The sequence below is a fragment of the Zea mays genome, chromosome 1 (assembly GCF_902167145.1).
Source record: "Zea mays cultivar B73 chromosome 1, Zm-B73-REFERENCE-NAM-5.0, whole genome shotgun sequence".
In the NCBI taxonomy this organism is placed as follows: Eukaryota; Viridiplantae; Streptophyta; class Magnoliopsida; order Poales; family Poaceae; genus Zea; species Zea mays.
The window spans coordinates 113547267-113571421 of NC_050096.1; the positions used below are offsets into that span (position 1 = coordinate 113547267).

Here is a 24155-nt window from a genome sequence, read left to right on the forward strand (position 1 = left end):
CCTGCGCGCTAGCGCCACGCCGACGCATGGCGGCCGCCCCAGCCTGCACCGGTAGATCCCCACTCAAGTCCTCGCAGACGGGCCGGCGCCAGCCTCCGCACGGAGGCGTCGTGTCGGAGTGAGGACAAGACAATCCAAGGACACGAACGCCGCCCGCACGGCGTACGACGTCTTGGACGATCCCCTGGTGCGCACGGCGCAACAGTCGCCCGTGCGGTGGACGGACGACCACGCCCAGACCAAGCGGCAGGAGGCAGCATCGGAGGCCGCGCCAGAGCAAGCTGAGCCAGCGAGCCAGACACGCTGCAGCTGACGACGCTTGCGGCCGACCTGTCCCGCGTTGTCGAAGTTCGCCCCCTCCGTAAGGCCGGTGAGCGCCCTCTCCCCTGAATGCTGAAGGAAGAGGCGGCTTGCCGGCCCATGCAGGAGGTAGAACCTCGGCTCGGCTCACCCTCCGCCACAGCAAGGATGATGAACATCCTTGAAGCTAAAGGCGGGGCAGAGGCTGCAGCCCGGCTTGCTTCTCCCCACCACGAGGCCTATGGTCATCATCCTGGGTGACTGCCGGCGGGGGACCGCAACCGGGCTGCCAGATGAAAATCCTTGAAGCCGAGTGATGTCTGAAGAGCGCCAACCCCCACGGGGTCGCACTCCTCAAACAGCAGCAAAAAAAGGCAACGCAGGCGCACCCCATCTAGGGGCTCGGAAGGTGGAAGGGCGCAATGCATGAGGGGAGTGCGGAGGCATGTCTGCTGCCCGGGGGATCGCTCCCTTTTTAAAGGCGGCTCTCCCCACTCGCATCCCCAAGCATCGCAGGCAAAGTCTCCACCGACATGCTCCAGGGTTCTCACCCTCCGGCGCGGGGGCTGGGTCCCAGTCCCACACGTCATGCGGGCTGACCAGAAACGGAAGAAGCCAAACCGCTGCACGCGAAGCAGGTAACCGCCCCGCGGTTATAAGCGTTCCCCCATCCTCACCAAAACCAGCGGTCGAAAGGGCGGATCGCCACGCATGAAGCATGCAACCGCATCGCGGTTGTGCACCCTTTCGGCTCCGTCGCATCCGGTGGACCAGCATGGAGGCCCGGGCCCACACGTCATGCAACCGGCGCGACGGTTACTGCGTGCAAGGAAACCGCACCGCCACTCGCGCTAATGCCACGTCTTCTCGACTGCGGAAACAGTGTCGCGACTCGAGGCAACCCTGCGCGTGACCCAACAGTGCCAATGGAGTGCAATGATCACGGGTCAGTCAGCCGCGGGGAGAGGCACGATAGTCGACATGGCCAAAAGCGGGCCGGCAGTAATTGCAGCAGCAGACGGGCGGAAGCAGCGGTCAAATTGCCTGCAGGCTCGCGTCCCCTCCTGAAGCGGCAGGAGAGCCCTCTCCCACGGCATAAAGACGACACGCCCATGTTCCGTTCCTCGAACGGCTCACGCACGCGCAACAGACGCCCCGCGAATCGCCCGTCCCGTCGCATTAACTCCTTGGCAGGGCAAGCGACATCTCCGGCAGGAGAAGCGGGCGCCGTTTCACCTCCGCCATGATGACCGCGTCAAAAAAGGTGTGCCACACTATTTAAATCCATATCCTTTTCCTCTTCCTCTTTCTCTCTCTCGCTACAGGGACCAGGAAAGGGGATATTTCGAAAAGGATCCTTCTCAGCGAAGGAAACGGGCCCCCGAGCCCTCCTACTGATCAGGGGTTCGAAGGCTGGCCCCTCGGAAGGGTTCGACAGCCGCCCTAGAGCACTCATGCTCTGAGCCCATTACTGATAAGGGGTTCGAAGGCTGGCCCCTCGGAAGGGTTCGATAGCCGCCCCAGAGCATACGGGCTCCGCGCCCTTTACTGATCATGGGTTCGAAGGCTGGCCCCTCGGAAGGGTTCGACAGCCGCCCTAGAGCACGCAGAGTGAGGGATGACCCTGGGTACGTCCGTTACATGGCCGAGGCTCAGGCTACGCTCCCGAGATACCATAGGACATTTCCGAGACCAGCGGGAACGATTTTGTAATGGAATCCCATCGGAGGGAGGCATCGAGCCCTCGGACCCTATCGAATGGGACCGGGTCCGGCAAATCACCTGCAGTTACTTTTGGAGCGCGTCTCTGGGCCACTAGCCAACCCTTATCGAACGGGGCACGGGCGTCCACTCGGATCACCCGTTAGCAACTCACTGGAAACACCATGTTCGGCGCCCCCCGAGGGCAACATGGCGCTTTCCCCCTTCCTCCTTGCGGAAAGGCGATGAAGGGGTGTATAACAAAAGTCGAGACGGTCCTTGATCGTCCTCTCGCTCTGTGCAGAGGCTCGGGGGCTGCTCTCGCACCAGGCTACGGCCAAACTGTTGACGGCGTCAACAAACCAGCCTAAAAACTCGGAACCTAACCATGCACCCGGGCTACGGCCAGGCCGCATGAGGGAACAACAAAGCCGGCCGAGGCATCACGAAAAGCATTAAGACCTTAGAGGAGTCAAACCACTCCTTCGAGGCCTCGGGGGCTACACCCGACGGGTGCGCTCGCGTGCACCCACCGGAATAAAGTATAACCGAGAAAGGCCGGCCCCCTCACAAAAAAATGCGGCAAAGCCTCCAAGCGAGTACCAACACTCCCTTCGAGGCTCGGGGGCTACTGTCGGGTACCGTAATTAGGGGTACCCCCAACACTCCTAAACACGGCTGGTAACCACCCTCAGCACAATCCGCAAAAGACTGATGGGCACGGTTCAGGTCAAGGCCTCGTCTACCAAGGGATGCAATCTCGCCTCGCCCGAGCCCAGCCTCGGGCGGGAACAGTAGTCCCGGACGAATTCACGCCTCGCCCGAGGGCCTCCTCAGGCGGTGGGTGCACCCTCGGCTCGCCCAAAGCCCAGGTCGGGCAGGCTTCGTTGTGAAGCAACCTTGGCCAAATCGCCTCACCAACCGACCGTATCGCAGGCGCATTCAATGCGAAGATCTCCTGGCACCTTATCCTGACACGCGCGCCGCAGTCGGCAAGGTCGAAGTGACCGCAATCACTTCACCCTTTCACTGACCGATCTAACAGGAAAACACCGCCGCTCGCCCTGCTCCGATTGCTGTGCCAACCACCCGGGCAAGGCTGACAACAACCAAGTTCAGCCTCGGGCGCAACAGGAAGCTCCGCCTCGCCCGTCCTTAGGCCTCGACCTCGGGGGGAGGTCTCCGCCTCGCCTGACCCCAGGACTCGGCCTCAGCCTCGGCCTCGGGAGGAATCGCGTCCTCGCCCGACCCCAGGACTCGGCCTCAGCCTCAGCCTTGGGAGGAATCGCGTCCTCGCCCGACCCCGGCCTCGGCCTCGGGAGAAGTCTCCGCCTCGCCCGCCCTTGGGCTCGGACCGACCGCGCCACAGGGGATACATCATTACCCTACCCCTAGCTAGCTCAGGCTATGAGGGAACAAGATCGGCGTCCCATCTGGCTCGTCCCGGTAACAGGTAATGATGGCTCCCCGCGTGCGTCCATGACGTTGGTGGTTCTCAGCCCCCTACGGAAGCAAGGAGACGTCAGTAGGATCCCAGCCGCACCTCCAGCTGTGCTTCTACAGGGCTCAGGCACTTCTCCGACGGCCACGTTATCGCGTACGCAGGGCTCAAGCACTTCTCCGACAACCATGTTGGCATGTACACAGGGCTCAGACACTTCTCTGCCAGACACGTTAGCGCCTAGCTACACCCCCCATTGTGCATCTGGACCATCTCCTTGCATCTATAAAAGGGAGGTCCAGGGCCTTCCTGCGGAAGGTCGCGCGGGGGGGGGGGGGGGGACGAGCAAACGAACATGCTCTCTCTCTCTCTCTCTTGCGACGCTTGTAACCCCTACTACGAGCACCCCTGGTGTGAGATAATACAAGCCGCATTTCCCCTTGTGTTCCATCTTGCGCCAACCCATCTGGGCAGGGGCACGCAGCGATAAATTCACTGGTCGGCTCGGTTGAGGGTTCCCTGGGGTCCGAAACGCCGACACCGCTCCTGCACGGGCGCCGACTCGGCAGCGGTGGGAGAGCAACGCGCTCGTCAGGGAGAGGAGCGCTGGGGGAGAGGATCCGTTGTAAGAAACGGATTGCCGTAATACCTGGGCTTAATCTGACTCAGATACTACAATTCCGAATTTCAACGAATTATAATACTAAAATTCCAATTGCACTGTTCGGAATACCTATTTTCAGAAGCCCAATGTTGGCGATATCACGGTTCCAAAAAGCTCTCGTCACCTTGCCTCTCTCGCCTTTAATCCCTTCCGCTAGTGAGTTTTTTGCTATTATAAGACTCATTTTAAGACGCTTCTTTGTATTGGTATTTTTAATCTAAACTTCTCTATAATAGTATTTATAAGTGCTATTATTCTCTGAAATAGTATTATAACCATTTTATTATTATTTCTTAATCCTTTCTTTTCTCTCACCTCCTAATCTGACTTTATTGCCCCCATAGATAACGTTTCTTCCAGACTTCCTCGCCTTGCTTCTTTCTGCCTGCCGCAGGCGTCGAGCTCCGGTTTCAGGAGAAGCTGGTGGGCGGCTCGGCGCTGGACACCACCGGCGTGCCACTCCTTGACGAGACGCTCGACGAGGCCAAGGGTTCGGACGCTGTTCTCCTCGGCACCATTGGAGGGTGAGTGGATTTGTTATTGTCATTTCAGGAGCAGACACAGAGCCCACAGTATTGGCACTGCAGCGAATTGCATCCTTTTAGTTGGAATTGCTCTCTAGTGTCTGCGCTATTAGTACTTAGATGACGTTTCATGCTTGTAGCTATAAGTGGGATACCAATGAGAAGCACCTCAAGCCTGAGACCGGGCTGCTGCAGCTACGTGCCGGACTCGGGGTCTTTGCCAATCTGCGACCAGCTGTAGTTTTGCCGCAGGTATGAGCATGCCGGAGTATTAGTTTCAGTACAAATTCTGTAAGATGTGGTCACTTTGTCCATAGAAGTAAAAAGTCCATGCAAGCTTGAAGCCGATATTTGAGATGGATATTCTGATATCATTTGTTTAATTGTTCATGATTATAATTAATTAATTATGGAGGTGCACTCTGATGCAAGTTTTAAATTTTAATTAAAAGGACTGTCTTTCTAGCTAATGTTACTTGACTGTCTTTCTTATAGCTTCTTTTTCCCCCCTTTGAACTCATGCTCTTTGTAGTTGGTAGACGCATCCACTCTGAAGAGAGAGGTAGCTGAAGGTGTTGACATCATGGTTGTCAGGGAGCTTACTGGAGGTGACTCTAACTGAATTTTGATAAAACACGGATAGTCATGGTTTTAGTTTCAATACCAATACAATGTTTGATCGTTTATTCTAATGAAACTCTAGGCTGCAAAGAGTAATTGGTAATTTCTTGTGCCAGGCATCTACTTCGGCAAACCCAGGGGTTTTGGAACAAATGACAAGGGAGATGATATTGGCTTCAACACAGAAGTTTATTCAGCCACTTTTTACTCACAACTTCACTCCGAAACAAACTGTAAGATCATGTCTCATAAACCATGGCTTACAGTCTTGAAAATAATTCTGAAACTAACAACATATGAACATGATAAAAAGAATGGCAAGCGTACTGAAAACTGGAGTCGTCTTTATTACTGCACTAACATATTTATTACCGCACTAACATATTTCTCTAAGTGTCTTTAAAAATACAATTTCATAACTTTCTCTTCGTCTTTCTTGGAGTCATCTTTCTTGGAGTTGTTGTCGAAGTCTCCAAAGCTTGCGAAGAAGCCTCCTGTGATGTCCCCTCTCCCATCAAAATTCCAAGACGTCTACATATGTAACCATATATTTATCAAAATTCACTTGTTTTCAACATAATGCATGCATGGTGACAATTATGAAATATGTACCTTCTTGTCATTATTCTAGGACTCTCTTGCATTAGTTGTTCTCTTGTAGTTTTCGGTCTCTCAGGCGTAGACTCTTTAGGAAACCATCCTTTGGTACTATTTTTCCTTGGCCTTCTTGGCCTAACGAAAACAAATATGAGAATGTAAACAAATATGTGAATGAAAGAAACATGGAATGAATTAGACAATTTAAATCTTGCCTTTTCTTTGTTCCGTTGAGTGGGCACTTGTAACTAGTTTTCCTGTGTCCTAATTCTCCACAATTGGGACACCGCACTTTTCCTCTAATCATTTTTTGTCTTCTCATTCTCATTTTCAGCAACCCTTTTAGTGCATTTAGACCCACCACTTCCACCTTCGAGGCAACTTTTGATCCTATTTTTTTGTTGCCTTCCTACTCCCCTTTTACTAAGTGGTGCACCAACCTCAAACGCCAACTCCACCTTGGGCCACTTTTCCTTGCTTGGGAGTTGTTCTATTTGTCTAGCATATGCCTTCCTAAACTTCTCCACAGAATAGTAATCATGAACAAAGTCCTCCATCCTCACATTTCTAATTTGTCGGGCTGTTATCAATGATAAAGCATGCTGGCAAGGCTTGCCAGTGTGTTGCCACTCGCAACAGGAGCACTCATGCAAATATGCTTTAACCACAAACCTATGGTTGCAATTATCCCACACCTCAGCAGCATAGTTATCACCTTTGATAACGGTTAAATGGAATTGATGGCTCTACTCTTGGATATGAATCAGTAGATGGAATCGGCGGTGGTACCAATGGCATTTCAAACCTATTCATGCCAATAACAAATAGTAGATAAGTTACAAATTGTTAGTTTATTCCTAATGGATCTAAAATTAGCACAATATAACAAATGTGTACCTTCTGTTTTCCTCATCGATGGTCCCGAATGATTTATCTCCATCCATAGGCACCGTCACTATGACTATCCCAACAAGTCTTGAGTATTCTTTCACCTAAGTATCATCATTCATCAAGGAAGAAAATATATAATATATCCTTCGCTTAATCTGAAATAACAAGATTAAATTGCTACCGAACAGATTAATCCGACGAACAGGAAACAAACAACCATGGAGCTATGGAGGCGAATAGGAAACAAACATGTATGGTATTGCTATGGAGTCGAAGAGGGAGCTGAACCTGCTATGGCGGCGAGGATGGAGGCGACCCTTCTGTTTGTGCGACGAGGGAGGTAACTGACAAACCTGCTATGGCGACGACGAGGGAGGGAACCGACAATCTTCTATGGCGGCGAGAAGGGAGTCGACCGGCGATCTTCTATGGCGGCGAGAAGGGAGGCGATCGGCGACCCGGGTATGGCAGCCAGGAGAACGGCGAGAGGAGGGAGGCCCACGACTAGAGGAGAGAGGCCAGCGACGAGGAGACGCGCGGCGAGGCGATGTGAGGCGCGAGGAGATGTGCGGCGAAGGCTACGGAGACAGACAAAGTAACGTTACCTGCTACGGAGGCAATAAAGTCACGTATAGGGGCAATAAAGTCAGATTAGGAGGTGAGAGAAAAGAAAGAATTAAGAAATAATAATAAAATGATTACAATACTATTTCAGAGAATAATAGCACTTATAAATACTATTATGGAGAAGTTTAGATTAAAAGTATCATTAGAGAGAAGCGTCTTAAAATAAGTATTATAATAGAAAAAAAACTCTCCGCCAGTACACCCGCATCACCCTCTCCCTCGACTTCGCCACCTCCACGGCTCCACCGCTTCCGCGCCTCCCCCTCTGTTGTCCGCCTCCTCCACACCTACGACCTTTTCACATCCCGCCCCCTCACCCAGGCCGGTAGGCCGCATTCAATCACCTCTGCCAGGCACCCCTCCCAGCCGGCTAGCCTAAGGCTGAGTCCAGTGCACAGCCTCCCTCTCGCCCCTGCCACGTCAGCTCTCGTCTCCACTCTCGCCTGTGCTGCTCCAGTGCACAGGCTGCAGCAGGCTACAGCCTCAGGCTATAGCCACATCAGCTTTTCTATTTCAGAATTAAGTAATTCACGCGGATTTATTTCAACGCTCAGAAAACACACAACATAATATTTTTATTGAATTAAAAATTACAAATTGCGTAATAATTAAAATAAAATTACATGACGATTTAAAAATACATAATAATTAATAGAAAATTACATAAATCTAATGATTATTATGTCCCCATACATGTTCAACCAAATCATTTAGTAGTTGTGTATACATCGATGTATCCGTCATCTCGTTGTCCATTTGAATCCTAGCTGCTAGGCTCGGGGTTGCATTGTAGTAGATCGACGGGCCGACTGTAGAATCAACTGTCTCATATGTCTCGTCTAAATCGGCATCACGCTCGTCATCGATGATCATATTGTGCAAAATGACACATGCACGCATGATCAAACCAAGAGTACGTTGAGAGTAAGAACGTCCAGGAACTGCTATAATGTTGAACCGAGATTTCAACACTCCAAAAGCGCACTCAACATCTTTGCGCCATGCTGCTTGAGCATTTGTGAATAACTGATGTTTCTCACTTTGTGGAAGCGGAATACCCTTGATGAACACCGGCCAGGAAGGGTAGATGCCGTCGGCAAGATAGTATCCCATATTGTGTTCATGTCCATTAACCATGAAGTTCACTATGGGTGCTTGACCTTGAAGGACATCCTTGAATAATGGCGACTGATTCAGTACGTTAATGTCATTGTTGGACCCGGCCACCCCAAAAAAAGCATGCCAGATCCACCGATCATACGATGCAACAGCTTCTAAGATGATGGTGGGATGTTTGATATCCCCCCTTGTGAATTGACCGGCATGGGCGACCGGACAATTCCTCCACTGCCAATGCATACAATCGATACTTCCTAGCATGCCTGGAAAGCCACGCTCTTCTGCTTTTGCTAGTAGACGCTGAATATCCGCGACATTTGGTCGACGACAGAACTCCTCCTCATAACAATGAATGATACCCTCACAAAACTTCTCTAGACACTCTAATGCAGTTGATCTAGCTAGCTTTAAGTACTCATCTATCGAATCTGCAGCGGATCCATAGGCTAACAAGCGCAGAGCTGCGGTGCACTTTTGTAGGGGAGAGAGCCCGAGTCGACCCAGAGCATCTTCTCTTTGGGTGAAATACGGAGAGTATTCACCTAATCTAAGCATAATACTCAAAAAAAGTTGTCGCCTCATGCGATACCTGCGCCGAAAGTAATTTGGAGGATACACACAGTCATCGGCGAAGTAGTCTTGATGAAGCCGATCATAGGCAGACTCATGATCACGATTGATGTAGCGTCGACGACGCTTGGGCCTGCTCGACGACTCTTCATTGAGGTTGAGCATAGCCTCCTCCATGGCTGCTTGCAATGCATTGCAGATTGCCCCTTCGGCTCCTTCACTTGAGTTTGTGCTCGAGGAAGACATGACGTGAAGATGAGTAGAAAAGGCGAGTTTGGAAGAGAGAAATGAGATGAAATGGTGTGTGAAATGAGCTCCACCTGGGTAGGTATATATATAGAGGGATTGGGGATGAAATTTGTAATTTTTTGCATTTTTTTTTCGAATTTTTTGGACTCCAAACGGTCAAAAACGGCTAGTTGCAACGGCTAGCACACGTGGACCAATCAGATCGCGACACGTGGACTAGTCAGATCGCGCCACGTCGCTCTCGCCCGCGCTCTCGCTCCGCGCTCTCGCCCCGCCAGTGCCTCGCCTCCCTCTCGCCTCCCTCTCGCCCGCCTCTCGCCCGGGCGGGCGCTCCAGCGCGGGCGAGAGCAAGGCGATATCGCCCGCTCTCGCCGGGCGCCAGCGCCATCGCCCGGCGCCGGCCTCTCGCCCGCCTATCGCCCGCGCGCGGGCGGCAGCGGCCTCTTCTCGCCCGCGCTGCCGCCCGCACTGGCACCAGCCTAACACCTTGATCTCATGTCCACTGATTTCTCCTCCAACGGTAAGCTGCTCTTCGGCACCAAGCCCCTCATGCTCAAGCTTGCGTGGCAAAAGGGGCATTTCAAGATCGCCTACTCCCCACTCATTTCTACTGACGTCAATGCCAAGAGGAACCTCATAACTGAAGGCAAGTTCAATTTTATTCTATTTACTCCTACAAATAACCCAGCATTGTAAAACCATATGCCCTAGGATTTTAGTCGGAACTTCGATCATGATTCTTGGTCACCGATGGCCTAGATTCCTGTTGCGTGACGCAGCGAGTTTTTCCTGTAGCAAGGCAAGAGCACTAGTTGTGTCCATGTCCCTGGGCCGAGAGGGCGCACTTCCTAGTGCCACCACATTCTTCTTCGGATGCAAGGCTCAAGGATGAGTGTGCATCAGAAAGACGCGCTAGCCCAGGAATCATGTTTAGACTTCTATCAAGGAATTGGATTCTAGCAATGGATGTCCAACAATTTTGATCAGCCTATCAACTTCTACCCGAGTAATAACTTCGAATTTTTTCTCTTGATCTCGTTTGGAAGGTGCTCCTTGTGTTTGAACATCGAATCAGTCGGCTTTCTATTACAATCTTTTGTTGGGGATCCGACAGAGGATTTCAGAATTATACCTTTATCATATACAGTTTTTCGATTCTCAGTTTCTTGTAAATCAGTGGGTTTTGCTATATATGGCATCAAATATTTTGAGTGTAAATTCTTCAAGGCTTATATCCATATATGGAACTCTGGTGGCCCAATTTGGCCCAAAGACCTTCAATTGTTCAATGAGGAAGAGTTAAACTCATGCCATTTGGTTTCCAACAGACATCATTGATCCTTTTATTATGTTGATGTGGTTTGTCGAAATATTCTTACTAGGGCTAACTCAGTCCCTATGGATTCTTCAAAGTCTCATAGAAATGTTACAAAACATAATATTTGGCGAAGGGAGTCTGTCTTCATTCACATCTCTTTTGAGAAGATTCCCCCAAAAGTTATGTCAAATGCATCTCTCTTTGGCAAATTTCATAATTCTGTGAATTTAGCGAAGAACACGCAATTAACATTCATTGTGAGAGAACCAAGATCTCAAAATTCAAATTCTAGGCAATCAATAGGGTTCTCAACGAAGTCGATTCACGAGCAATAATGATTTGGTGGATTCCCTAGGGTTTCGTCTTTCGTGACAGAAAAAGAGGCTCATCGAGAAAAAATGGTGCGCTGTGTTACCCACACCCAACCGATGACCCACGAAGATTGGGGTATAGTCTTGATTAATCCTCTCCCAGAGCATGAAGTCAACTTTCAAATTTGTGAAGAAATGGTTCAGGAGTATGTGGTGGGTGTCAGAAATGTCTAGTTTAGAGCAACCCAACGAACTCACCTTGGTCAAGCTCTCGTTAGATTTAGATATATCTTTGATATAGATAATCTAGTAGCTCTGGGACCCCAACAACCTATGGGATTCACATTTACTGTTATAAAGCATAATGAGGCTTGGAATCAGAGGGCTCCAAACTTTAATCATGAATGTTGGATTATGCTACTGGGTTTTTCCCTGGATTTCTAGGCACACGATCACATCCAAAACGCCATCGATTCATTTGGAAGAGTCATCATGTGGGACCAGCAGATCCGTCTAATGTAACAAGGCTTCTAGAGATCCCACAGTTTATTGTGTTTTTTTGGTGGCTGAGGGATTCAATGGGGTATCATGGATAGTATAGTGTGAAATTATTCAGTAGGCCATGCTTGGAGCTTTACCTCAAGATGAGGACCCTGTCCCACCCTACCCTGTGGATGGCCAGCAACTTCTAGTGGATTACTTGGGTATGAGTAAACCGGTGGTCCACACTCACTTTGATCTTAACATGCCACCATCAGAAGGGGTACATATGGCTAATGAAAATATCGAGAATGAAGCAAACACAGGATGGGATGAATGGATTCTTCCCTAGGCTCCAGTGCAAGCTCATGATGAAAATGCTGCTGAAAACAACAAAGAACAATTTAGCTATCAACTGTCTAGCCTTGAAGATCTCCTCTCCTCTGATGACTCCATTGGGTTCCTTACTGGGCTCATTAATTCACCCCAACCTCAAATGCAACCAGATGAAATGCAGGAGCATATGGGAGCAGTGCTAGCTTTGCCTACTGCACCTCTAGAGAACATGGTGGAGGGAAACCAAGAACAAGATGCTGTGAATATGCAGATTGATGATAACATTCAAGTGCGCCTGAGAGACAGATCGATCTACACAATGTCGATCCAGCCTATGAAGGATACCTGGCTAGAAAGCGTCACAACATATCGGCCAAAGCAATGCCCATGACTAGGGCCGATGTCATGGTAAAAGTGCCACGAGTGTGAGCCAATTTCTTTATGGGCCTGCTCCTGAACTATGACTCCGTTGATTGGGCCAAGAAGTTTCTATCTTCAAATGCAGTCATGGCCCTCATGGAACAAAATATGGAAACAATACCAATATAGCTATCTAGCAAACGCCTCCCCCTGCTGCCTCAGAGGGATCATTGGAAAATCAGGCTCTCGAACCCACCAATGCAGAGAAAAGGCAGAAGAGAGACATTCTAGTGGACACAGAGGTTAGAAGGAGCATACAACTCAGAGAAAAATCCAAGGGTTTAAGAACTGCACAAGATCGCACAAATGTTGCTTGGCATGCTCAAACAACGCCCCAACAATCTCTTTGTAGGTCATAAAAATCTAGGAGAATAATTCTGCAAAAAAGCTCCCAAAGACTTACCTGAAGAAGTTTAGCTCTACCATTCAGAGACCTGCCTAGTCAAGCACCAGCAATAGTGATGATGAAGGTGCTAGCAGCCCAGATACAAGCAAGTCAAGAGGCGAATGCTAGGACCATTGGGATCCTAGCAAAAACTTATGGGCTCTCCACAATGGTGGATGATTCAGCATATGTTGTCTCATTATTTTGCCTCTTTTGATGTGGTTTATCTATGGCTACAAACCTAAAATACATTATGGTCCCGCCCCTGGGGGATGTGCGTGTCAAACACACCTTTTATAATCTGCAACTATTTGCGGATGGGTTGACACACATAAACTTATTCCAATGGACCTTCATGTCATTCTTAAACTCTTATATATTGTGATGAAGGTGGACATATGGATATATCATGTTATGTACTCAGTTTTGGAACCTTTCTATATTATTATGCAGCTGATACTCTGGACTTATCTAGTGGTTTATTATGTAATTGGTTATATGGTGATGAAGCTGGACTTCTGGATTTATCTCGCTAAATACTTAGTTCTGGAACATTCCTATATTGTTATGAAGTTAGTGCTCTGGACTGGGCCTGTGGTTTATTTTATAATTGGATATGCTATGCATATGCAAAAACATCCAACTATTACTCGATTTATTTATTGCTTACAACACTCAGTCAAATCATCGTGACTTCAAAATTTTGTCGCAAAACATTAGAGGCATCAACTCTGCTTTCAAATGGAATTCATTGAGAAACAAAACTATTGAGACTGGATGTGATATCATATGCATTCAAGAAACTAAACATGCCCAATTTGATGATGCTTACCTCCGAAACTTTTGCCCAACTCTCTTTGATAGTTACTGTATCTGCCCCTCTGAGGGAGCCTCTGGAGGCATCATCACTATCTGGTAAAGCTCGAAATTTGAAGCGTTAATGGTTCAACAAAACGCTTTTGCTCACACAGTTCACTTCTACTCCAGACTGTCCCACCAGAGCTGGTGGATCACAAACATATATGCACCATGTACAAATCAAGACAGGGGATTATTTCTTCAATGGTTTTCTAACATCATAATGCCACCAGATAGCCCGTGGATCATCTTGGGTGATTTCAATATGATTAGAAACCCAGAAAATTGTAACAAGCTAGGTGGTAACGTCCAGTGGATGCTCAATTTTAACATGGCCATAAGTTAGCTTGGAGTTCAGGAAATTCCACTTAAGGGACAGACATTCACCTGGTGTAATATGCAGCGTCACCCACTTCTTGAAGAATTGGACTGGTGCTTCACCTCTCAAACATGGTGATCGCAATTCCCTGGCACAATGGCCCAGACGCTGACAAGAGGTACCTCTCACCACATCCCCTGGGTGGTTGTAGTCAAAACAAATGTCCGTAGACCGCATGTTTTCAGGTTTGAAAACTATTGGCTGTAGCACGAGGAGTTTTAGACAACCTTTCAAAATGCATAAAACTTACTGATTCACTACCCTGACCCGGCCAAAAGACTAATGGAGAAATTCAAAAAAAAAAACTAGAAAGGCCATCAATGAATGGCACAGAAAACTGCCCAGCTTGAATTTGATGATCGACAACATAAAGTTAGTCACCCAATTCCTAGATCTTGTGGAAGAAAGTAGAGACCTGACAGTTCAGGAATGGAACTTCTAGGATATTCTTATGCAAAACCTACAAGAGTTGTTATCAAAACAAAAGGCATATTGGAAACAAATAGGGCAGATCAAATGGGCAACCTTAGGTGATGTTGGAACGAAATTCTTTCATGCAAGGCCAATAGTGAGGCACCTGTTGGAAACTGAACCCATAACCCTAAACAGGGTTGGGGGTAGTATTAATAGAGTAAGTAGATGGGCCAGGCCCATTACACTGAGGGTATGACGGTAAATACAAGGGGAATACCCCAAACCCTAGACGGGCAGTCTAACACCCCCCGCAGTCACAACTCTATCCTGTACAGATGTTGAGACTGGATCAAAAGTCTAAAAAGACACTCGACGGTAATCCCTTGGTGAAGATGTCGGCGAACTGCAGCGTGGTGGGGACGCTGAGAACCCGAACGTCACCGGCAGCGACACGCTCGCGGACGAAGTGCAGGTCGATCTCTACGTGCTTCGTGCGCTGATGCTGCACGGGGTTGGTGGAGAGGTAGACCGCACTGACGTTGTCGCAGTAGACGAGAGTGGCGCGCTGGAGGGGACTGTGGAGCTCATGGAGGAGCTGGCGCAGCCAGGAGGCCTCTGCCACACCGTTGGCCACGACACGGTACTCGGCCTCAGCGCTGGAGCGGGAGACGACGGGCTGCCGCTTGGCAGCCCAGGAGACGAGGTTGGCGCCCAGGAACACGGCGTAACCGGAGGTGGACCGGCGCGTGTCGGGACAGCCAGCCCAGTCAGCGTCGGTGTAGACCACGAGCTCCGACGTTGGGGATGGGCGGAGTAGGAGGCCGTAGTCGAGGGAGCCGCGGAGGTAGTGCAGAATCCGCTTGAGCGCAGTGAGATGGGGCTCCCGCGGAGTGTGCATATGCAGGCACACCTGCTGGACGGCGTAAGCGATGTCGGGCCTGGAGAACGTGAGGTACTGGAGCGCGCCGGTGAGGCTCCGGTATGACGTCGCGTCGGCGACCGGAGGCCCGTCGTCCGCAGAGAGCTTCGCCTGAGTGTCGACAGGCGTGGAGCAGGGCTTGCAGTCAGACATGCCAGCCCGCTCCAGGATGTCGATGGCGTACTGGCGCTGGTGGAGGAAGAGACCCTGAGGGCGGCGCTCGGCGGTGATGCCGAGGAAGTGGTGTAGGGGTCCCAGGTCCTTCATCGCGAACTCCCGCTGAAGGGCGACGATCGTGCGGTGAAGAAGGTCGGCGGTGGATGCCGTGAGCACAATGTCGTCGACGTAGAGCAGGAGGTAGACGGTGTCGTCGCCGCGCTGGTAGATGAACAGGGACGTGTCCGACTTGGCCTCGACGAAGCCGATGGAGGCCAGGTAGGAGGCGAAGCGACTGTACCATGCCCGTGGTGCCTGCTTAAGGCCGTACAGGGACCGATTCAGCCGGCAAACCAGATCCGGACGGTCAGCGTCGACGAAGCCAGTGGGCTGGCTGTAGTAGACAGTCTCCGTCAGAGTGCCATGGAGGAAGGCATTCTTGACGTCGAGCTGGTGGATCGCCCAGTCGCGGGAGAGGGCGAGGGAGAGGACGGCGCGAACAGTGGCGAACTTGACGACGGGGCTGAAGGTCTCGTCGTAGTCCACTCCGGGGCACTGGGTGAAGCCCCGAAGGACCCAACGGGCCTTGTAGCGGTCGAGGGAGCCGTCCGAGGTCAGCTTGTGGCGAAATAGCCACTTGCCGGTGACCACGTTGGTGCCTTGTGGACGCGGCACCAGGTCCCAGGTGTGGTTGGCCAAGAGGGCCGCGTACTCCTCCTCCATAGCACGACGCCAATGTGGGTCGGCGAGGGCAGTGCGAACGGAGGAGGGCACCGGGGAAGCGTCGGGTGGAGTGCTGGACGTAGTAGCTGCCAGGATCAGCCGGTCGACGGGGCGGAGAACGCCAGCGGCGCGCCGAGTCACCATCGGGTGGACGTGCCCGGGGTCGCGGTGGATGGCGACCGGGTGATATACGGACGACTCGGAGCGGACCGCCGGGACGTCGAGAGCGGCGGGTGTGGCCGGCTCGCGGCGGTGATAGACGACGGCGGGGTCGGCGAAACGGGCCGCGCTCGTCGACGGGTCCGAGGCGGGGGGCGCCGAGGTAGCGGCGTGGCCGCGGCGATGGTAGACGAGTGCGGGGTTGGCGAAGCGAGCCGGGGTCGACGGGGCCGCGCGTGGCGCAGGCGGGGTCGACGGGGTCGCGCATGGCGCAGGCGTGGTCGACGGGGCCGCGCGTGTCGTTGGCATAATCGACGGGGCCGCGCGTGGCGCAGGCGGGGTCGACAGGGCCGCGCGTGGCGCAGGTAGGATCGACGGGGCCGCGCGTGGCGCAGGCGGGGTCGACGGGGCCGCGCGTGGCTCGGAAGAGGTCGTAGTGGCCGCACGAGGAGCAGGTAACGGCGCAAGACGGGGAGCCGGTGGTGGGGGAGGAATCGGATCGGACTCGAGGAGGGAGTCAAGATCGGTGGGTGGGGTGGAGCCAGCAAGGGGAAACACATCTTCGTCGAAGATGACATAACGAGAGATGATGATGCGGTGGGAGGTGAGGTCCAGACACCGGTACCCCTTGTGGTCAGGGGAGTAGCCAAGGAATAGACAGCGGGTGGAGCGAGGAGAAAGCTTATGTGGAGCGGTAGCGGAAGTGTTAGGGTAGCAGGCACAGCCGAACACGCGAAGGTGGTCATAGGAAGGGGCTGTGCCGTATAGGGCGAAGTGGGGGGTAGGGTGGCGCACCGCATTCGAGGGAAGACAATTAAGGAGGTGGGTGGCAGTGTGCAGGGCCTCTGCCCAGTAGCTGGCAGGGAGAGACGCCTGGAAGAGGAGGCAGCGGAGCATATTAGTGGTGGTGCGGATCATGCGTTCGGCGCGGCCGTTCTGTGCAGAGGTGTAGGGGCACGAGAGACGCAACTGGACGCCATGAGTGAGGAAGAAAGAGCGAGAGGCGTTGTTATCGAACTCGCGGCCATTGTCACACTGCAGAGCACGGACCGGGCGACGGAACTGAGTGGAGACCCAGGTGAAGAAGTGTGTGAGGGTGGAGAATGTGTCCGACTTCAACCGAAGCGGGAAGGTCCAGAGAAAATGGGAAAAATCATCCAAAATCACCAAATAGTATTTATAACCAGAAAGACTGAGTACAGGGGAGGTCCAAAGATCACAGTGAACTAGGTCAAAAGCCTGCTCAGCCCGAGAGGAAGAGGTAGTAAATGGGAGACGAGTATGTCGGCCTAACTGACAAGCATGACAGAGACCCTCAAAATGTCCCCTACTACATGAAGGATCTAGACTACTGGTAATCTTGGTCATGACGTCGGGTCCAGGATGGCCGAGACGACGATGCCATGTGGTGGAGGAGGTGGTGGAGACCAGGACAGGGGGTGGAGACACGCCGGCGGTGGAGGGCTAGAACGTGTAGAGTGGCCCCGAGCTGTCACAGCGGGCGAGAAGGGTCCTGGTGGCCAGATCCTTCACAGAAAAACCAGAGGGGTCAAACTCAAGGGAACATGAGTTGTCAGTGGTGAATCGTCGAACAGAAAGAAGGTTGTGAGTGATGTGGGGAGCTACGAGAACATCGTTGAGGTAAAACGGCCCAGGGAGAACCGAGGCACCTACTGAGGTGACTGGCAGAGTGGAACCGTTTCCAACGACGATCGAGGATGGGTGAGAGGGGAGGGGGGGATGAGAGCGAGAGAGCGTGCCTGTCGTGGGAGTGGTGTGGTACGAGGCACCGGAGTCGATCACCCAGTAGGAAGGGGGTGGGGTCATCGCCATGGTGTTGAAGGCAGCAGCGAGGGAGGCGTTGTCCCAACCACCGGCCGGCGGGGACCAAGGCGACGAGGTGTGGGTCCCTGGGGGCAGGAGCGCGGGCGGAGCCTGGGGCACGATGGGTACACCGTAAGGAGGCGTGCCGTAGTGAGGTGCAGTCAGGAGGGCCGGCGCCGGAGGACGGGAGGCACTCGGTGCCTGGCCCGGCCACATGGCGATGGTCCCGGTCCAGGGGTTGTAGAATGACGGCCACGCGTGGCCGCCACCCCGGCCGGAGGGACCACCACGAGAGGAGCCGCCACCCCCACGGCCGCCCTTGCGGGAGCGACGACCCCCGTCGGTCGTGGAAGTCGGACGAGGGGCCGCTGAGACGGCGGGTGGAGGGCTGGTAGGAGCCCCGGTCGACGGAGGACGGGTGGCCTGGCCCCCTGAAGGCGGCAGACCGCTGGTAGGAGCGCTGTAGAGAGCCGAGGCAGGAGTGGGTGCCTCATTCGCCATGGTGAGCTCCTCAAGGAGAAGCTCGTTCCGCACGGCGTGGAAGGTGGGGAAGGGCACGCTCCGCTTGATGAGAGCCTTCAGGTGGCCGTAGCGGGGGCTGAGGCCACGCAGGAGGTTTAGCACCAGGGTACGATCGGCAACTGGCTCGCCGAGATCGCGGAGAGAGTCAGCCAGGCCCTTCATCTGGCGGCAGTATTCTCCCACGGAGAGGTCCCCCTGAGAGAACAGGTGGAACTGGGCGTCGAGGTGGAGCGCCCGCGCATCCCGATTCCCGAGGAACTGGTCCTCGAGAGCGAGCCACGCCTGGCGCGCAGTGTCCGCCTGGTCGCGGATGATGTCCTGGAGCTCAACGGTGATGGTGCCGTGGAGCCACGAGAGGACAACGCTGTCCATGAGGCACCAGGAGCGAGGCGGCGGAGCGTCGTGGTAGATGAGGACGTGGTCGTCGAGGACGAACCTCCGCAGCGTGAGAAGGACCTGTCCTCGCCAACGGGTGTAGTGGGGAGACGCCGGATCCAACACCACGGACACGAGAGCCCGGATGTTGTGCAGACCTGCGGCTTGAGCGTGGAGAGCAGCGATGAGGTCGGCGTCGAGGTCAGAGGCGAGGGGGTCCTCCGAGGGTTCCACAGAGGCGACCGGCGGGCGGCCGAGGAGGCGCTGCGTGGTGGCCATCTGGGTGGTCAGAGCGGCACCCAGGGCACACTCACGCTCAAGGGCGAAGGAGGCGGCGCGCTCGCGCTCCCGCGAGGCCGTCACAGCCACCTGGATCGTAGCGAGGGTGTCGCCGAGTGTGGAGTCGGTACCGGGGGGTGCCGCGAGTGCAGGAAACCCCGGTGGAGAGCCTCGACGGAGGGCCGGGGAAGAGACGTCGCGGAGTGGCCTGAGGCCGACGATGTAGGGAGCCTCGGCATCTGCGTGTGCGGCCAGGGAGCGGCCGGGGGTCTGGCCGGCAGCGGGGAGGCCCAGGTAGGGGTTGCCGGCGGCCAGGGGAGCGGGGGCCGCGCCCAAGCCCGTGGCCAGGGGCGGGTGCGCCAGGCCGCCGGTGGTGGTGTGCAGGCCAGAGGCGGGGGTGATGCGTGCGCGTCCGGGGGGAGCTCCGCCATGGCCAGAGGACGCGGCGGCGGCGCGGTCGGGAGGGCGCGGACGGGGCTGCTCGGCGTGGACGGACGCGAAGTCCAGCTCGGCGCGGAGCCGTACCTGGTAGCGGCCGCGCAGAGGCGGTGGGAAACAGCGGCGGTCGGCGGCTGGGGGCCGGCGGCCGTCGCAGGGGAGAGGAGGGAGAGGAGCCGGCGGCTGGGGGGCCGGCGGCGGCTGCAGGGGAGAGGAGGGAGGGGAGGTTAGGAGGCCCCTGGCGGCTGTGCAGGGGAGAGGATGCCCCTGGCGGCTGTAGGACAGGAAACAGGAAACCTAAACCTAGGCTGATGATACCATGTTGGAAACTGAACCCATAACCCTAAACAGGGTTGGGGGTAGTATTAATAGAGTAAGTAGATGGGCCAGGCCCATTACACTGAGGGTATGACGGTAAATACAAGGGGAATAACCAAAACCCTAGACGGGCAGTCTAACAGCACCAACACAATCTGATTACTGCTGTAAAAGATAAGGATGGAAATGAAGTCCATAGTCATCCAGATAAAGCTTTTGTACTGCTTGAAGCATATAAAGAAAGGTTGGACTCCTCCCAAGAAACATCAATGATTTTTGACCTATCAATGCTTCTTCAACCTACTGACAATCTCGTAGCTCTAGAAGAACCTTTCACGACACAGGAAATTGACTCGATTGTTAAAGGTCTCCCCTCAAATAAATCCCCAGGGCTGTCATACCTGGTAAGGATGGGAAGGCGTCTACCAGTGATGTTGGCGGGAAGGTGTGAGAGTAGTGTTGATTCAATGGAGTGTCTGGATCGTGGGCCGTGGGCCGGTTGAAGTTGTATCGAGTCTGATGGGTTGTAAGGCGTACTGGAGTCTGTAATGGGCTGGCCACATATATGCTGAACCAATGCCAGATGGCAGGAATATCGAATAACAGAAAGCAAAACCACTTCGTAACAAACTTATCTCGAGTTGCGTTGCGATTGCCGTGCCTCCGACGATCTCACGTCCCGGCGGTGGCTCGCCGGCGGCCACGGGGCGTCACAGGTGGTATCAAAGCCTTGGATTCTCGGAGTTTCCACGACGGCGCCGACCACCAAGCCGTCGGTGCAGACGCGACTGCTGCTGCAGACGATGGAAGCCACGGAGCAGAAGAGTGATGAGCGTTGGGATCGGATGATGCGGATCCTGGACCGCTTGGGCGACAAGGTGGAGGCCATGGAGATCGGGCAGCAGCGACTTCATCAACAGGCGGAGGCGATGGAGGCTGGGCAGTTCCGTCTTCAACAACAGACGGAAACTGTAGCGGCGGCTGCTCGGAAGGCGGAGGAGGAGCGGTCCATTCTTGCGCGGCAAGTGGATGAGACCGGGAAGACGGTGTCTCGGCTTCGCTTGGAACTGCTGGCGAAGGAGATGGAAGGTATGGAAACTGAATCTGAGAGGGAGGGACGTAATCATAGGCAGGAGGGAGGTGATGATCGGACGCATGGAGAGAGGGAGTACCATGACCGGCAAGGTGGAAGTAGGGAGCGTAGAGCTGCTAATCCACAAGGGGGAAACCGGGAGTATCGAGATCAGCAAGGTGGAAACAGAGAGTATCGTGCTTCCGATTTACCTAAGATGTCATTTCCCAAGTTCCAGGGAACTGAACCAGGCGTTTGGTTTGATAAGTGCATGGAGTATTTCAACGTCTACCAGGTGCCTGAGTTTATGTGGCCTTCATCTGCTTATTTACACATGGAGGGAAACGCAGCTAGGTGGGCGCAGGTGTACAAGAGGAGGCAGGGGCTAGGAAACTGGGCACAATTCACTCAAGCAGTGCAAGAGAAGTTTGGGGCAGAGGAGAATGCACAGACGATGAGGGGCTTACTGCACTTATCACAGAAATCTAGTTTGGAGGAGTACATTCATGCATTCGAAGAAGCTAGATATGCTACTATATTGCACAATCCTGAAATGGGAGAAACATTCTTTGTTTCTCAGTTTGTGAAGGGTTTGAAGGGGGAGTTGCAGGGACATGTTTTAGCTCAACTGCCTCGGACAGTAGATCGAGCTATTCTCCTGGCTCAGATTCAGCAAGAGGTTGTGGAAATGAATAGAGCAAAATTTCAGAAAAGTTTTCAGGGTAGTAAAGTGATGATGAATTGAGGAAAAGGGGACACCAGAGCAGGAGTGGGCTCTAGTGAGTTGGCTAAGGAGAGGCAGTTGAGGGATTTTCGAAGGTTGAATGGATTGTGTTTTGGGTGCGGAGAAAAGTATGAGCCAGGACACCAGGCCAAGTGTCCAAAAAGGGGTGGAACTCAATTACATAGTCTGACAATGGAGGATATGGGGTTAACATTGTCAGATGAGGTGCTGCAGCAGTTAGACAAGGAGGATAGGGAGATGGAGGAAGCAAGTAATCTGTCCTTAAATGCCATCAGTGGAACTGATAGAGAGGGGTGTATGAGGGTTCGAGCACTGATTCAAAATCAGGTGATGGGGATGCTGGTAGACTCGGGCAGTTCCACCAGTTTTGTCAGTCAGAGAATTGTGGACAAACTGACTTTGCAGACAGAGCCTGCTTCACCTGTCAGGGTTAAGGTGGCTAATGGGGAGTTCATGTTGAGCTCGAGGAGGGTGGCAGCATTAGAGTGGTGGGCTGATGGACATACCTATATCAGTGACATGAGAGTATTGGATTTAGAAGCTTATGACGCCATCTTGGGATATGATTGGTTGAAGGGTCATAGTCCCATGCAATGTGATTGGGATAACAAGGTTTTGGTGTTCAAGGATAGAGGTGTGGAGGTGCAATTGAAGGGAGATAGCATGGAGAACAAGGAGGTGCTGCAAGTGTCTGCTGCTCAGCTGCAGAGGTGGATGAAAGGGAATGAGGTATGGGTTCTGGTGCTGTTAGAGTCAATGCAGGAAGAAGAGGTTGAAAAGCATCAAGAACCATTGCAGCTCATACTCAAGGAGTTTGAGGATGTTTTTGCTGTGCCAACCGGGCTACCTCCTGCTAGAGTGTATGATCACCATATACCTCTGTTACCAGGTTCCATACCTGTGAATTCTAGACCCTACAGGTACTCACCATTCCACAAAACAGAGATAGAAAGACAGGTGACAGAATTACTGAATGCGGGTCTGATAGTACCTAGTGCCAGTCCTTTTGCATCCCCGGTATTACTAGTCCAGAAGAAAGATGGTAGCTGGAGGTTTTGCATTGACTACAGAAGGTTGAACTCTATGACTATCAAGAATCGATTTCCCATGCCCTTGGTAGATGAGATTCTGGATGAGTTGGCTGGCACCCAGTTTTTTACCAGTTTGGATATGACTGCCGGGTACCATCAGATTAGAATGGCAGAGGAGGATGAGTTTAAAACTGCGTTTAAGACTCATCATGGACATTACCAATTTCGAGTCATGCCTTTTGGTCTCACCAATGCCCCCGCAACGTTTCAGTGTGCCATGAATACTGTTTTGGATCCTTTTCTCAGAAAATTTGTTATGGTTTTCCTGGATGACATATTGATTTACAGTCCAACTTTGGAGGAACATTACAAACATCTCAGATTGGTTCTGTCCAAACTCAGGGAACATAAGTTTTTCTTGAAGCTTAAGAAGTGTGCTTTTGTGAAAAGAGAGCTGCAGTATCTAGGGCATGTGATATCCAGAGAAGGAGTGGCAACAGACCCTGCAAAAACAGCAGCTATGCTGGCTTGGCCTATACCACAGAATATAACTGAGTTGAGAGGGTTTCTGGGACTTACAGGATACTATAGAAAGTTTGTGAGTGGGTATGGAGTATTGGCAAGACCCCTTACTCAGTTACTTCAGAAGCAACATGGGTTCAAATGGACTGAAGAAGCTCAAACAGCATTTGAAGCCCTAAAGAAGGCTATGTCCTCAACTCCTGTTTTAGCTCTACCCAGATTTGACCTTCCTTTTGTGGTGGAGACAGATGCTTGCGAGACTGGAATGGGTGCAGTGCTCATGCAACAAGGGAAGCCAATCGCTTATATCAGCAAGGCCTTAGGTGTGAAGAACAGGCACTTGTCCATCTATGACAAGGAATTTTTGGCTTTGATTCTAGCTGTAGAGAAGTGGAGACCCTACCTTCAGAGAAGCCCATTTGTTATCAAAACAGATCACAAGTCACTCACATTTCTGGGTGAGCAGCAATTACAATCAGAACTGCAAAGGAAGGCTATGTCCAGGTTAATGGGCCTGCAGTTTCAGATTGTTTATAAAAAGGGAACAGAAAACTTAGTGGCCGATGCCCTTTCCAGAGTGGGGTCTATGATGGAGCTTGCTGTTATTTCTGAAGTCCAACCAGTGTGGATCCAGGAAATCTTGAATTCCTATGTAACAGATGCTGAGGCTCAGGATATGATTACTCAATTGTTGGTGCACAGCCCCAATGAGCAGGGATTCAGCATACATCAAGGCATTATTCGAAAAGATGACAAGATCTGGATAGGATCCAATTCTGCTCTTCGAACAAAGTTAATTGCAGCCCTCCATGACAGTGCTATGGGGGGGCACTCTGGCATCCATGCTACTTATCAAAGGGTTAAGAA

The 24155-nt window shown here is 52.5% G+C and overlaps 2 protein-coding genes across 2 annotated transcripts; one reads left to right on the forward strand and one right to left on the reverse strand.

The window, feature by feature from the left end:
- Positions 1–1281: 1281 nt before the first annotated feature.
- LOC103644860 (3-isopropylmalate dehydrogenase, chloroplastic) lies at positions 1282–6932 on the forward strand. The gene is made up of 6 exons (XM_023300753.1): positions 1282–1302; positions 4467–4630; positions 4771–4882; positions 5163–5238; positions 5368–5484; positions 6928–6932. Exons 1-6 carry the CDS (start codon positions 1282–1284, stop codon positions 6930–6932), a joined length of 495 nt encoding a protein of 164 aa, XP_023156521.1.
- A 1103-nt stretch (positions 6933–8035) lies between these two features.
- On the reverse strand, positions 8036–9077 carry LOC109941367 (uncharacterized). Its single transcript, XM_020542139.1, has one exon. It carries the CDS (start codon positions 9065–9067, stop codon positions 8036–8038), a length of 1032 nt encoding a protein of 343 aa, XP_020397728.1. The 5' UTR covers positions 9068–9077.
- Between the last annotated feature and the right edge of the window lie 15078 nt (positions 9078–24155).